Below are 15,484 nucleotides of genomic sequence, written 5' to 3' on the forward strand. Positions count from 1 at the left end.
CCCGGCGTAGTGGGGTTGGGTGGCTAAAGTAGCTCATCCTGCCCAAAATCATATACGGTACGTTCGATAACTCATTCTAGTTTGCGAGATACGTCCGTTTTAAGTTCTGACGGTCCGGATCACCTTCGTCTCCGATCGGGCCTTTTCTGGTCCATCTTGGCCATCAAAATTATCCGCGACCCACTCTACATCACTAGCCGACCATTACATGAGGCCCACTTGGCCCAATTCACATTCATAGCCATGTTAAAGACCCCACGTGCATGTTCATGCATCTTTGAAGACTCCATACTGGGAAGATGCATGTGGGTTGCATATAGGAGCTTGATGAATACATCGAACTGTTGGATCGGGTGAACACGATGATCGGACCGTTAGATCATCATCATCGGACATATTGATGGTGGACCCCCATGGGCCACGAAATAGTTTAGTTGTTTAGATTGTTTACATGCTTCGTTATTTTTAATATAACTTATATTTGTGTTAAGAATATGGAGTTAGGAACAACTTTTAATTTATTAAGGGTTGTTATGTTAAGAATCTTATTTAAAAGTGCCTATTTGTAAAAGGCCTATTTTGAGAGTAAAATAAGTAAAAGGGGGGGGGGGGTATGGGTATGAAGAGCCCTAATGCCATTATTTTGAAAGGAAAAATAAAAAAGTTTGGTGTTTTCTCTTCTTCATGTGATTTGGAGCTTGGATGTAGTGATTTCAGTCCCCATTGAACGGAAGTGTGAGGCTTCCATCTATCATCTTCCTTCTCTCTTCCTTTCTATCCAAAAGAAGGTATTTTCTCAAAAAAACTTTATCTCTTCTTCCCTTCCCATCCAAAACCATTCAAGTCATCTTTTTCTTCAACTTTTCATCATCCAATTTCAACCCCAACCGAAATTAACCACTGAGGACCCCCAAAACCCTAGCCAACGACCCACACGTGTGACCATACGGCCACCGTATGGACAACCCCTCAATCCCTTGCTTCCCCCATCAAAACCCATTGTTTCGCCACCCCTAACCCTACCCTAAATCCTAGATCTCCAATTTCCTATTTTCCCCAATTTCTAAAAACTCTAATTCCAAAATCCTTAATTCTCATGAACCCTAATTTTCTAAATTTCATATTTTCCCCTTCCTAACCCTAATCCTAGAACCTACAAGTCAGCCCTTTTGAGTGTAGAACGTGTCTATGCTAAATTGAAAGTTTTATCCTTCCATCAGGCCTAGTTTTAATTGATTTATATGATTTCTTAGCATGTGGGCATGTGATGTAGGTTGAATAAGATTTTATTTCCCATCGTTTACTCTTCATTACGTGGTGGATTAACATGTTTTATTAATTAAATTCCTTTATGAAATCTTTCATAATTTCCACGTTGCATGCTAGCATCAAATCATGTGTCCTGCATCAATTAGGGTTAGGGCTGAGATTTGGATAATTTGACAGATTTGGGAGAAATTAAATGGAAAAGGAGAGAAGGGAGAAAAGGGGGGGAAAACAATTCCCAATGTGGAGCTTGCTCAGGTATAAAAAATGATGAAGCAATCAAATATGGAATCAAGTCTTCTTTAAGAATAATAGGATAGATACAAACTTTAAAGAACAACCTCAATCTTTGGCACCTCAAACCTTCGATAGCTCCTAAATCATTCTAATTGCAGCAGTAAATAAGCAAAAATAAAGAAATAGGGGATAGATTTGCAGAGTCTCTCCACATGAAAGCCTAGAAGACTCGATCCAATGGTTCTAAATGAGCCTCACTACTCAAATTATTTTTGGACTCAAGAAACCAAACAAAAATAATTCTATTAAGTCAAAATTATCAAATCAAATCAATCTCATCCAAACAAATAGCCATGTATATGTAGCATTGACACAAATCATACTTAAAATAAAAGAAACAAATACTTAAACCTGATTGGTCCTCACAATGATCTTCCCTTGCCTGTCTAAAACCAACCCATAAGTTGTAAATAAAGAAATGAACGAAAATTGTCTCCAACTGAAGACATATCATTTGATATTGAAACTAGGCTATCCCAGAAGCAGGAACTAAATTTAGAAGATATATCTGCCATGCGGATGCAAACAACCTTTCCACTGGATTCTTCCAACCATGTTATGCACCTAATATTCAAAAAACATGGCAAACACAAGACGTTGCAACTTGCAGACAGAATACCAATATATTCAAACACATGAAAAAGAAAAGCATATAGCAAATTCATGGAGATACCATGTTTTGATCAATAACATTCACAAAATAGAGGCATAAATGAAAGGATATGTTGGATTCCTGGAAAAGAGACTGCATATAAAACAAAGTATTGACAGGCTGATAGCAATTTACTTACCACATGACTAAACTCATGGAAAAGATTAACCACTTCAGAGAACCGCATTAATCCTGGATTACCATCAATTTGCTTGGGAAGTTGAGATGTAATTAATGCCACTGGAATCTACAGAAAAGAAAATTTTAAGTAAATGAAATAAACAACAAACCAGAAAGATTATCGAAATACATTAGATTGGAAATAAGGATAAAGTAGTTAAGTGACAAAAAATAAGATGCATCCTACATAAACTACATGCTAGAAATCATCAGGTGACGCGTGGTGAAACAAGAACCAATTTCCAACAATCCTATGCAATGAACGTGGCTGGTATAAAACAATATTTTTTCAATCTAATGGTTATCGTTTGATTCCATGATACCTTCTTATATAAAAATAATTGATTTTAGGTTGTCACTGTTATTTAGTTACTTTGAACTTTTCACATTTAAATAATTACAAATAGTGCCATGATTCATGAGAAAAATTAGTGGCAGAAGTTCAATGCCAGCCGCCAACCTGACACAACCCTCCTCTCTCCGGGCTTGAGACTCGCAATGAGAGCGCAAAACTCCAACAGCAGAGTCAGGAATATTAGGATAGAATTAGAAATGAATACATAGGAGGGTACTTGGGGATAGAACCAATAAGTCAGGACATGAGGGAAAGTAGACTTAGATGGTTTGGTCATGTGCAACGAGATCAAGAACGGCTCTGGTTAGGACTCAGTTGGTTCAAGTTGAAGGCTCGAGAAGGTCATGGAGGGAGGTAGTAAGAAAAGATTTGATGACCTATAGTTTAGCTAAGGACATGGTCATGGATAGAGTGGAACAGTGGAACAGTCCTCGCGTAGTCGGCCCCATTGGATAAGGCTTTGACGATGATGAGTATGATGAAATAAATACAATATATTAAAATATTATATCTTAAAATTTGAACTACTTGTATGTGTGTACACAAAATTGACCTTAAAAGTTAGCACATCCAACACCTAGTATCTGTGGCCAACACTGACTTCTTATCTGTCCATGATCAGATGTTAGGCCAGGCCCTAGCCCACTGCTGCCTAAGCCAAGCATGGGCCAATCAGAAAGGAGGGCCCTACCTATATGTACATGATTGACAAAATCATTCACTATGCAGGGGCACACTCGGGGTAGGCGGTCCGTGGGAGGCAGGTGGCTCGTGTGAGGTGGGTGGCTCATTTGTGGTAGGACCCATGTGATGTGGGGTCCACGAGGGGGTTCGGCCGAGGACCTAACCCATGGGATGTGGGGCCTAAGCTACGAGATAAAGGGATTGATTCGCCATGCTCTATCAATTCAAGCTTTTGGAGCAAGTGGTTAGCTTTCCTGCATCAACAATGTTATAAAAATAATAATAATAATAAAGTTTTATAAAGCATAGCATTGATGAAATCTATGGATCTATAGTATTAAGAAACTCTCCACGCATCATTACAATGAATAGTTTCAAAAAGTTAAAAGAAAAATAAATTTTCCGAAAATTTCACAAAATACTAACAAATCAGGAAAAAAAATGCAAACTTCTTGAATCAAACACAAATCAAGTATGATTTTTATCGATTTGGGGTTAAGGCCCTAATTAGGGATGATTAGGGCAAGAATAAACCTAAAAAAGGTTTTTTAATTTTTTTCGTTTTCCCCATATCAGGGACTTGGCCTTCAATCCTTCGATTTGATGCCAAAAAACATGTTTTGATCTTAGAAATAGTTGTTGATATGGTTAGAAATGGGCTTAAAACAATCCCTGGCATAAAGAAATTCGAAAGGAGATGCAAGAAAGGAGAAAAGTGAAAAACGATCCCTAGCAAAATAGGGCTTTTTAAGTCCATACTAGTCAGAACGATAAGTGTACGACGTATTAGTGTCGACGCAGACGATAACAAACAATATTAGTTATTTCAAGACAGGAAGATATGGATACAATACTGCCATATCGGCCGATACGATGTCAATATTCAAATCCATGAGTATTCGCAACCCATAACATTTTAGGTGTGTGCAAGCACACTTCTTGACATTTTGAAACAATAATTACACTCTTGTACCCAACTCACACTCACACTTTGCTCCGCCAAGTGACCGTCTCACTTTGTGCCAAGTGGCCCAAGTACCTCTCACTTTGTAGCATCATTAGCTACAGGCACCTAAGGAGCCTCCCCTCTTCAAAAGCAATCACACTTCCAAACATCTAGCATCATAATCCAATCACACTCTTAGTCGAACTTTTTCCACCAAGATAGTATCTCCAAAAGTACATGGACATGCATTCTTGGGGGCTTTGGCATTATGGACATTTCAAAGGGCTTTTCTATATTCCACTCATTCCAAAAGGTTATTATACTTCTAAGATGCAAAGTTGTTAGTTTGGTCATTATATGTTCTACTTAGTCTTTTAAATAGCTACACTATGTAGCATGTAGCATACACTATGTAGCGTAGCTTAGCTTTAATGTTATGTAGCTCATGAAAATAGCTTTAGTCTCGTTAATGAATCCCTACAATACATGACACTTGGCATATGCTACACACTACATACTCTACGCTACACGCTACGTAGTTCAGATTACAAGTAATTTTTCACTACAACATTAAAATCAATTAATGCCTTCAATGATTGGTTACATTTTTCTATTTTCGATTAAAAATTTAAAAAAAAAAAAAAAAAAAAAAAAAGTTAATCTTTCATTGCTTTTAGTATAATAATATAAGTAACAATATTAAATCAATTTTGTTGCTCTTTCTTTACCTTTATACTTTTATCATTGCCCTTTCCTATGACTTTAGGTTGCATTTGGTTGTACCAAATATCATGAAATTTTGTTAAATTCCATTATTAATTGGTCTAATTTGGTGCAAAATATCATAAAATTGGTGCAACCAAGCGAAACCTTGATTAAAAATCTAACCTTGATTAAAAATCTAAAAGTAGCATGTCACTTACGCCTCACGCTTCAAAGGGGTGAATGCTAAGCTACATGCTATTCGCTATTTAAAACACTGGTTCTAATGAGTGGATACATTAGGAGTCCTTTTTGTCAATCAACAAGAGCGAGGTGAAAGGAACTCCATTACTTGTAGAAGACAAAAGGGATTTAATCATGGAACTATAAACTTGAAAATTGAGTGCAACCCCAAGATACTTCCAATGTTCGAAGTATTGGTATCGCTACAAGTTTCGATGACCGAGGATACGGAAACAATATCAATATCACCGATAATATTGCGGATAACTGGAAATGCGGGGAAACATTGCGGAAACACGGAGAAAACAGTGAAATTTTTTAGTGAAACTTTAGTAGATGCTAAAATACGCATATTTGCATATTTTGGAATCAAAAAGTTGCAAAAGAATGCATACATAATAAGTTTACATTTAATGGGGGCCTAAAAGCATGTGTTGTTGCAAGAAATCAATCTAACCATACGATCCATCTCATTTACCCATCCAACCTTCCACCACACATCCATCGATATTTCAAAATATCGACAACACATGATGTTTTGCTGAAAAATCGTCGACAACTGAAAAGGAAATGAAAAATTATAGTCTCGATATCGCCCATGTTGTGATAATGATAACATCGCAATATTATCAATAGTATCGTCTACAAATTGAACACTACATACAATCATGCTCCCATAAAAATTTTCAAAATAGAAACCTTTTTAATAAATCAATTTTTGGCAATATCAATACAATGGCAATATTATAGAAATGTTGTCGATACACTGGCGATACAAGTGACACCTGGAATTTACACAGTTGAAAAGACGATACATTGGCAATATTGATACATTGGTAATACAAGCGACACCTGAAATTTATGGAATCGAAAATATTGGCGATGCTTGGCAATACATCGCCTACACCTGGAATTTTTTTTACTACCAATGTCATCGGTATCGCTACCTGTGATATCGGTATCATCGGGCTGGAAACACAGATAATATCGGGGATATTTCAATAATATCATGGATAGTTCAAACAATAGTTATTTCTAAGGAGCAAAAAAACCACAAAGTGGCACCATTGAAGACAAGGAAACTCAACATCATGAAGGCCTAGACTAACCTAGAACATAGAGGCCTCTAAAGCAGATTTTTAAAACATCTAAAAAGGTTAGGATTAGCTTGGCTAGGGCGATGAGTAAAATAATTTGTGATTATTTCGACTTATACTCTTAGTAGAATCTCCAAAAATCATGAAACAAAACTTGCACGGATAAGAAAGAGCTCTCTCCAATCCAACACAAAATAGCTCCATTTTGCTATTTTTGAAAATTTCTGCTAAAAGTAGAAATTTCAAACCATGCATTATTTTTCTCTACTTGAGCTAAGCGTGTCCTTAACTACATGATGCAATGATATTCACTCCGAAGATAAGCATTGTCCTAGGTGCGTGCTACGTAATTCCATCAAGCAATATACACCATATGGACACTCCAAATGTTAATATCAGGCAAACAAGCTTCACCATGCCCACATGCACCTCCCACAAGCAAGCATGCCAATTTGGAACATTTAATTAAGCTCAGGTAGGTGGAAGGCCTCACTACATAGGTGACTTAGCCAGAATCAGACTAGATAACTCATCGTGTAAGCCACACACACACAAAAAATAATAATAATAATAAATTAAAAAATTAAAAAATTAAAAATTAAAAATTAAAAATTAAAAAAATAAAAATCAAGGGTTTAAAAAGCTGCCAATAATCCTTATTCGAAGTAAGCCACGTGCACAAAAAATAATAGATGGTTTCAATATTTGCCAACATCCTTTAATGTGAGGTAGTTTGCCTGATGAATGGACCGTCACAATTTATTGTGGTTCGGTTGACCCAGGATGAATAAGAAAAGGGTGTAAATTTATGATAAGACAGTTTGTAGGTTGAGAGATGGGGATGGAATGGAAGAGAAGGATAGACAGGTTGGAATCTGTCTAAATCAATGTTTTATGGAGTCTCAGCACACAATCTAAAAGACCAACACTCGTGGCAAAGGAGTACTAAATCACCAGAAAAACAAACCACCCATTTAATGAGTGTTATAGTATATATGGGCTGGTCATGTGCCCCTGGCTTTTGTTGTGGACCTTTGTCGTTATTAGTTATGTTATTACTTAACCTTTTTCCTGTTTCCAAATTTTCCCTTTTACTTGGGGGCATTTGGGGTTTGGCTTCGGAAGATGGATTAACAAAGTTTAGAGAAGATGAAAAAAATCTTAATAAATATATAATGTTTTGTGTAAGACCAGTGTTTCAAATAGAAAATGGCTAGTAGCATAACTTTCACCCCTCTAAAGACTGTTTTTAATTAAAGATGTGCTTGGATGCATCAAATATCATGAAAGTGATGATATTTGAACCAAATTAGACTAATTAATAATGAAATTTCATGATATTTTGCTGATAAAAAAATCATAGCATTTTACGCATCCAAACACATCCTAAAACAATAGAGATTAAGTACTAAGGTATTCCATAACGGCCACCATTGTTACCAATAAATGCGGGCCTAACGGCTGTTATGGTTATATATATATATATATATATATATATATATATATATATATATATATATATATATATATATATATATATATATATATATATATATATATATATAGTTTCAGCCCATAATGGACAGTTACTGGGCCATTTATTCCATAGTGGTTGTTACAGCCAGTATCGCGTAAAAATTACCACCATAACTGTTACACAATGGTCGTTACAGTTATTATGTAACCATTTTAAACGGTTGTTACAGTTATTACGTAACCATTTTAAATACCTTGTTAAGTATAAAGATAAAGAAATAGCAAGTTACCAACAAAACTTATTTAATAATGTTGCGTCTATGGACGCCAAAGGGCAGATTCCCCCGAGGGTACGGGAGATCTACTCTCTTCTTTCCACCTGTTAACTCGCTCGAGGGCTTTTGTGATGGGAGTGAAAGTGTTATATTTGACCAGAGTCACTACTAACCAATTATTACGATTCTACAGTCAGTTAGAGCCCTTAGAAACGCTTAAGATTGAGAATCCGAAGATCATTAACCCTAAGATGACTCGTGAGTTTATGTTCCAGAGATTCCAAGTAAAGGATCGCAGTTATAGAGAGGGAAGGTGTTAGGCACCCTGATGCAGGACAATTAACCACTTGCTCGAAAAGCTCGAACCGATAGAGCGTGGCGAATTAATCCATTTATCTCCTAGCACAGGCCCCACATCCCATGGGTTAAGACCTCGGCCGAACCCCCCTCGTGGGCCCCACTTCACATGGGTACCGTCTCACACAGGCCGCCCACCCCGAGTGTGCCCCCGCATCCCACAAGCAACCCCACTCAAGCCCGGTGTGAAAATGCCCTTGCATTACACGCCACGTGCCTATACAAATATATGGTCTTTACTTCACAAGATTTGACTAATTTCTAAAGAATAACGGTAGTTCTTGCGTGCAGAAAATGTAATGTGATGCAGTAGTAGAGGTGTTTGATCAATCCGAATTTCTAACAGGCAGGATCCGACTATATTAGCAAGCCACAGAGCGTATGTTCGAAATGATCAAGTGCAAGGTGCAAAGGATGCTTGATGATATATGGAAGCTTGTGGTAAAACAACTGCCAACCGGCTAAGGTTTTTGATGGACCTACTGCGATTATATCGGCAGGTCTCAGAGCATATGCCTGCCAGTCAGATACAATGAAAAACGATGGAATGCAATGTATATGCTAAAACGACGGCTTACTGGCTAAAGTTTCTGATGGACAAGATCCGATTATATCAGCAAGCTATAGAGCATACGCCCACCAGTCAAATGCGTGAAAACGATGAAATGCGCTATAATACTGATGTATATGAGGAGCAAGAGGTTGAGAAGGGAATGAATGTTGCACGATGTTAATGCGTTGATCCGATGGAACTGATAGAGGCTTAGATGGTAGGATGAACGGTAGTGTCGCAAGGCTAGATTGAGTGGTTCAGATTTGAACTTGGATAGCTCAGGAGGCTTGGACTCTGACTAAGCTAGGCTAGACCAAGGTTGGGCTCTCTCTCTCTCTCTCTCTCTCTCTCTCTCCTTGGTGGAGGGATGGCTAAATGGATTCCCTCCTAGTGCTTCTGGATGGAAGTGGATCCTTAAGGATGGAAAGGGATCCAAGGTGTGAGAAAAGAGAATGGGAGGGGGGTTATTTATATCCTCCCAATCCAGTTTTCTTGTAATTCCTGGTAATCCTAGGGGCAAAATGTTGTCGAATGGTTGGGATTGGATATTACCACATGGCATCATCTCATGGGTTGGATGAGGTAGTAAAATGGTAATTTTGGGTAAGGAGATGGGCATTGGAGTAAATACACATCAACCGCACACTTAAGGTTCGAAAAAGGAGAAACCCACATGCTTGAGGGATGCTACCCAAAAGAGGGAGAGTGACACGTGGCCGATGGCAACATGGTTGCCGTCAGTCCCCACTTAGACTCCCTACTTTGGCAAGTAGCATCCTCCAAGTGTGTGGAGGCTCTATTGTGAGGGTTGCTGCTTTGAGGTTTAAGTCATTTCTCCAATTAGGCTTGGGTTCGAGCTTGGTTTTGGGCATGACTAGGTGAGTTGACTGGGTCATGGGTTTGGGTAGGCTGACCGGGTGAGTTGACTCAGTAAGTTGATTCGCCAAGTTCACTCAAGGCTCCAGGGTTTTAGGTTCCTAGGGTTTACGGCTAACCGGGTTGACTGGGTTGGATAGGATGAGTTTAGGGTTTAGGACTAGGTTTCCTAGGGTTTAGGCTTCTAGGGTTAGGGTTTAGGATCGAGGTGTGGTTGTCCATCCATCATTCAAATTCTATCAGCTTATCAGCCTGAGGTGGGGTGTCTGCAACTACTTTACTAAAATAATTGAAAACATTAACAAATTTTTATTGAAAATAAGAAAAATGTAACAAATCATTGAAAACATTAAGTTTTAGTGAAAAATAACTTGTAGTGTATACTACATAACGAGTAACATGGACTACATAGCATGTAAGTACGCTAATTAGTGTGCAATGCAAGCTACACATGACTAAAGCTATTTTCATGAGCTATGTAGCGCGAAGGCTAAGCTACAATACGTAGCATAAGCTATTTAAAACATGCGTGAGACAATAAAATGCGAAAGGATGTTTTTTATACAAATCATGGAACTATATACTAGAGATAAGCTTACCCAACAAGCCACTAACTGCTAATATAGAAAACAGCCACAATCATATCAACAATATGGACCTATCGCTCAATGGCCCACATACCAGTCATACATCCCCATGGGTCCTGAACAACTTCATTTTAGATACAATACAAAGAAAATCCGATCCCTTTTCATTTCTGAATTTCATATTTTCTTTCAAATTCTATTAGTTCACTTTCTATTTCTTTACTCCCACCTATGCGACTTTTCGGGGCCCATCTAAGTGACGTGCACAATACAAAATTCATGGTGCAGAACTCATTGGGCCTAAATCCCTGATTGAATACATTGTGGGGCCGAATCTCAATTGAAAGGCTAGGGTCACTTCACTAATTAGATAGATCCTGGAGCCCACTTCTGTTTGTCAAAAGATTGTGAGGTACACTACCGATCTTTTACCGCACCTATACTGCAGCCGCAGCATGGGTCATCTTCACCATTTGGCTCGCTGGAGGAACGGTTCAGATGTTCCACACATGTGCCAGGTTGGAACTCCAGCAAATTTTGTTGCATAAACCCTGAGGATTCACTAGAGAGAGAGAGAGAGAGAGAGAGAGAGAGAGAGAGAGAGAGAAAGATACCTGGCGTGCACCATTGGAAGAGATGCATCCATTTTGAAGAGCCACAACACATGTGTGGCCATATTTCCCTTTCCTATTCACAAAATAAAATCGCTGTTTCTTACACTTATCACAAATAAGATATTTTTCTAGGAAAGGAACCTAATAGATATCAAGTAATAAGAATTCAACCTCGAATATATATCCAAGTAGAAATAACCCAATCGTTCGCTAGTACTGAAATCCAAGGCTGAAAACAGGCGAACATCATTGTGCCAAACTTCAGCTTCTTCAATTTCTTCAAATCTTAGGCCTGCATGATGTCATGGTCCCAAAGTATTAAATATCCATCACAAAGAAACCAATAAATAAAGAAAACAAACGACTGTTCAGCATAAATACAACAGTGACAAGCATAAGTAATTGTCAGCAACATATAATTACCAAAAAGGTCTTGGAATATTTTGAAAATCCCGGACAGAACTAAACTGACTGGAAAGTATTGTTTAACTACTCCAAGGTCTAGATCAAAGTCTTGTTCTTCAGCTCTCCTTATATAGTATAGTAAATCCTCAATTCCAAAGCTAGACACCCCTTCCTCCTTCCTCTGAGGCCCCAAAATGCTCGTAAGGATACAATGTCAATGAAAATATAATTACTGAATTCCAGCAACATTTAATAGTGCACCTTCAAATCTTTGAGCACGTTAAGTTCTCTAGTAGCCAGATCTGTCAACCGAATGGAAACTTCCTCCAAAAATTCAAAGACCTGGAAATGCTTCCCATTAGAAATTAACCTCACAGGATCACGAGTACAGCACTAAATTAGTTAGCAGTTAGCTCAAGGAAGGAACAAATACAATCAAGTAGGACTTACAATAAGAGCAATTAATTTTATAGGATATAAGTATCAAAAACATATCTTGTGACTAATATTAATTGTTACACAACAAGCTGACAAGCAAGGTATTCCATATCGGTAATGGTGACCGTAATGGTCACCACCATTACCGATATAGGTATCAGCTGTAATGGCCAATACAGGGGCGTAACGATAGTTACAACCACCATAACGGTTGAAAATTTTCTTTTGCCCGAAAAAATCTGAAAAAATATTTAGAAAATCAAGAATAATGTAAATATTCCAAATATGTATTCATTTTTTGTTTTGAATATGTTTATGGTGGTGCAACAGTCCACTCTTTAGTGAGAGTGTTGTATCGGGCTATCTAGTGAATTTGTGAACATGATTATATATATCTAATATTTACACATCACAATCAAGAATTAAAACTAGAAATAAGGAGACAAAAAAAAAAAAAGGCATAAATACTACTTTTTCAACTTTTTTGAAAAAAAAAAAAGGCCATCAGAGCTTCTATTCTTTTAAATCACTTCAATCTATGATTTTAATATTACAAACTATAGTAAGAGGGGTTGAAATCTATTGTAGAATGATCTAGGAGAGTTTTTGGAATGAGAAAAGTTTTTTTTTTTTTTTTTTTTAAAGGGGGGGGAGGGGGAGGGGAGGGATTTGGATTTAAAAAGAACAAGAAAAAAAAAATGGCCGTTTTTTGGCAGCAATAAAAAATGGAAGTTAAAAAGATCTGTCAAACAACCAGCTGCTTTAAAACCTTGAGCTGTTAGAGGATGGCATATCAGTGTATATCAATGGAGTTGAACACTCCCCCGCACGTGCAGGGTGGAACTCCACATAGGAACATACTGGGCAAGGGTGGAGGGACACTCACTCACACCACAAATAATGGCCCCCGTGGGAGAATATATTACAGAGGCATATTCACTACCCCTGGAATTCGAACACTTGACCTTCCGCTCCGATACCATGTCAAACAACCAGTTGCTAAAAAAGCTCGAGCCGTTAGATGATGGCATATCAATGTATATATCAAGGGACTTTAACAAGATCTATTGTCGGAACTGCTTCCTCACATTTCTCATGCAGATATATAAAACCATTTAATTTGATGTATCGTAAACCTCAAGTCTTAATGCAATAACAATGTTGAGTTTGGAAACCTTAGTTTTCAAACTCACGGGATCCAACATATTCTAAAATGTACTCCAGAGACCCAACACGACAGCAGTAAGTTGCCATTTAGTGGGACAAAGGGAAGAAACATTGGGAGAATATTTGGGCTTCTAGTAATATTTTTACTAGTCGTTTATGCAATCGTTTGCTAAACAAATGTTTAGTGGTGGAAGCCAAGTCTCGGGCCCACATTTCATAACATGTTGCATGCATAAGATTTTAACCTCGGTCCCTAAAAGTACCCTGAAACAACAAATCACATTGGGGTGGTCAGGAACAACAATATGTAGAAAGCAAACACCACTTCAAGATTGTATGAAGAAAGAAACTCGTCATTAATAGACCTGAAATTACATACGTAGCTAAGATCTTTGCCAGTGCATCCACAAAACAATGATAGCCTCATGCAGGAAGTAAAAATCCTAGAAATAAATAAAGGATAAAGAGCACTAGAAGAGAAGTAAAGTTTTTGAGACACTGCTCCGAGTATCTAAGCCAACTGATAATGTTTGCTCCTTTGTTATGCATTGACCACATCTTTCTAATCAGTGGTTGCTTACTCCAACAGATTTCCATGCAAACTCTAGCGAGTTGATTTTACATATCTTGGGAAAGCTTCACCATTTCTTGGGTCTCAATATGCTTTTCACCTGCTTTCATCTTCTCATACTCTTTATGTTGTAATTATGAGGTTAAGACTAAACAGACAAAGAAGGTGCAGGGTACCATTAATTTGGTACTCACAGGAAATACCATTAATTTCTATAACGCTTTTCATGCCCAGATCAGATCCATCAAATCAAGTATTCATTGTTTTGAAGCAATCTCAGGTCTCCAAATCAATTTTAGTAAGAGTGCCATTGTAGGACCAGAACTTCAGCAGAGGAAATGTGCAAGCCAAGGTTCCGACTTTCGGTGTCGGGAGGTGTATCAATCAACCTTCAAAAAATACGATATGGGGAGTATCAGTCCCATATTCGAAGATTTTCGGGCCAGTATCAGCCTTTTTTTCTCCACCAAGAAAAAAAAAATTGCAAATTTATCAGGAAAATAGGAGAAAATGTAAAATGCCAAAACCTACCATTTTTTATGCTTTCAACATGTATCCAATGGTGTACTAGACACTTTGGTAAGAATGTTGCTTCTTAGGTTCACATGCTAAAAGTCAACCAAATAGGCCCTAATCGAAAATGAATGCCTAGATAGATTAGGGCCATTATATTCAAATACAATAAAAAGAAGAAAAACCAATAAGGAATGATAGCTTTCTCCTTCTATTTTTTCCAAAATTGTTTTTTTAAAGGATGAATATTATTAAAAGGGGGCAGCAGCAACCCAAAACAGAAAAACAAAAGAGCTATACAACTCAAAGGGCCCCAAACAAAAACAAAGCAAAGACAAACCACCAAGAGCTACCCAAAGTTATAGCAAGAGCGGCCCAAAACGAGCCAAAAAGAAAGGAGAGAAAACGCCTATGAAAGAGCAACCCAAACCCAAGAGAAGCTAAAAACCAGAAAGGATCTGATAGGGGTATGCACTCAACCCAAAAGAGAATAGAGAACTACATCCTGAGCGAGGGAAGCAGACCAATCCTTCACTCTTAGAATTTGAATAACCGCTAAAGAAGCATGGGTGGAAGAGTTTCTAAAGTACCGACCATTCCTCTCATTCCAAATACCCCAAAGGATCACTAAGAGCACCATGTGCCACACAGGTCTGCGGTCTATCTAGATGTGAATATCATGCCAGGTGTGAACATGACCCAATAGGCCCAAAACTTAGAAATGATAGAGGTCCAGATTGCAGCTGTAAAGGAGCAGTCAAGGAAGAGGTGAGGGATAGATTTGTCGTATCTACCACAAAGGGAACAAATGTTGGGCAGGATCATTCCCCAGCATTGTAGGTTCTCGTTCGTAAGCGTCCTTCCTCTAGCTAGAATCCACATGAATGTCAACACCTTAGGAGAGGCCTTGTAAGGCCTGAAGGAGGGAAACTGAAGAAGGGGCAACGTACTTTGCGATCTGATGACAATATGACATTCCAAAAGGATTTACATGACGAGAGGGCTGAAGGAGTAACCAGCGGAGATGATCTTCCTCCCCAGGAACAGGTTGAATACCATTCAGCAGACTCACATCTCCAACAACTCGAGAACTTCAATCTCTGACAGGGCCTCATCTACAAGGGGGGCACCAAGCACCTGAGCCATCAACAAAGAAGCACTGAGCCATCAAAATTAAGGTGTTAGAAGACACTCTGGCCAAATCAGCAGAGACCTCTATAAGGGGTCTTT

General features: G+C 38.2%; 1 protein-coding gene across 4 annotated transcripts in view; it reads right to left on the minus strand.

Moving 5' to 3' along the window:
* The window catches only part of LOC131246242 (probable thimet oligopeptidase), a 143,701-nt gene that overhangs the window by 60,411 nt on the left and 67,806 nt on the right, over window positions 1-15,484 (minus strand). For 3 of the 4 annotated variants that reach the window (XM_058246169.1, XM_058246170.1, XM_058246168.1), the window contains 5 exons: window positions 11,827-11,907; window positions 11,584-11,746; window positions 11,332-11,452; window positions 11,161-11,233; window positions 2,355-2,462 (listed from right to left, as the gene is read on the minus strand). In XM_058246169.1, the coding sequence (XP_058102152.1) occupies window positions 2,355-2,462; window positions 11,161-11,233; window positions 11,332-11,452; window positions 11,584-11,746; window positions 11,827-11,907 (546 nt within the window). The remainder of the gene's footprint in view (window positions 1-2,354; window positions 2,463-11,160; window positions 11,234-11,331; window positions 11,453-11,583; window positions 11,747-11,826; window positions 11,908-15,484) is intronic. The other variant, XM_058246171.1, reaches the window with a different exon arrangement.

This window comes from Magnolia sinica, chromosome 5 (assembly GCF_029962835.1).
Source record: "Magnolia sinica isolate HGM2019 chromosome 5, MsV1, whole genome shotgun sequence".
NCBI lineage: Eukaryota > Viridiplantae > Streptophyta > Magnoliopsida > Magnoliales > Magnoliaceae > Magnolia > Magnolia sinica.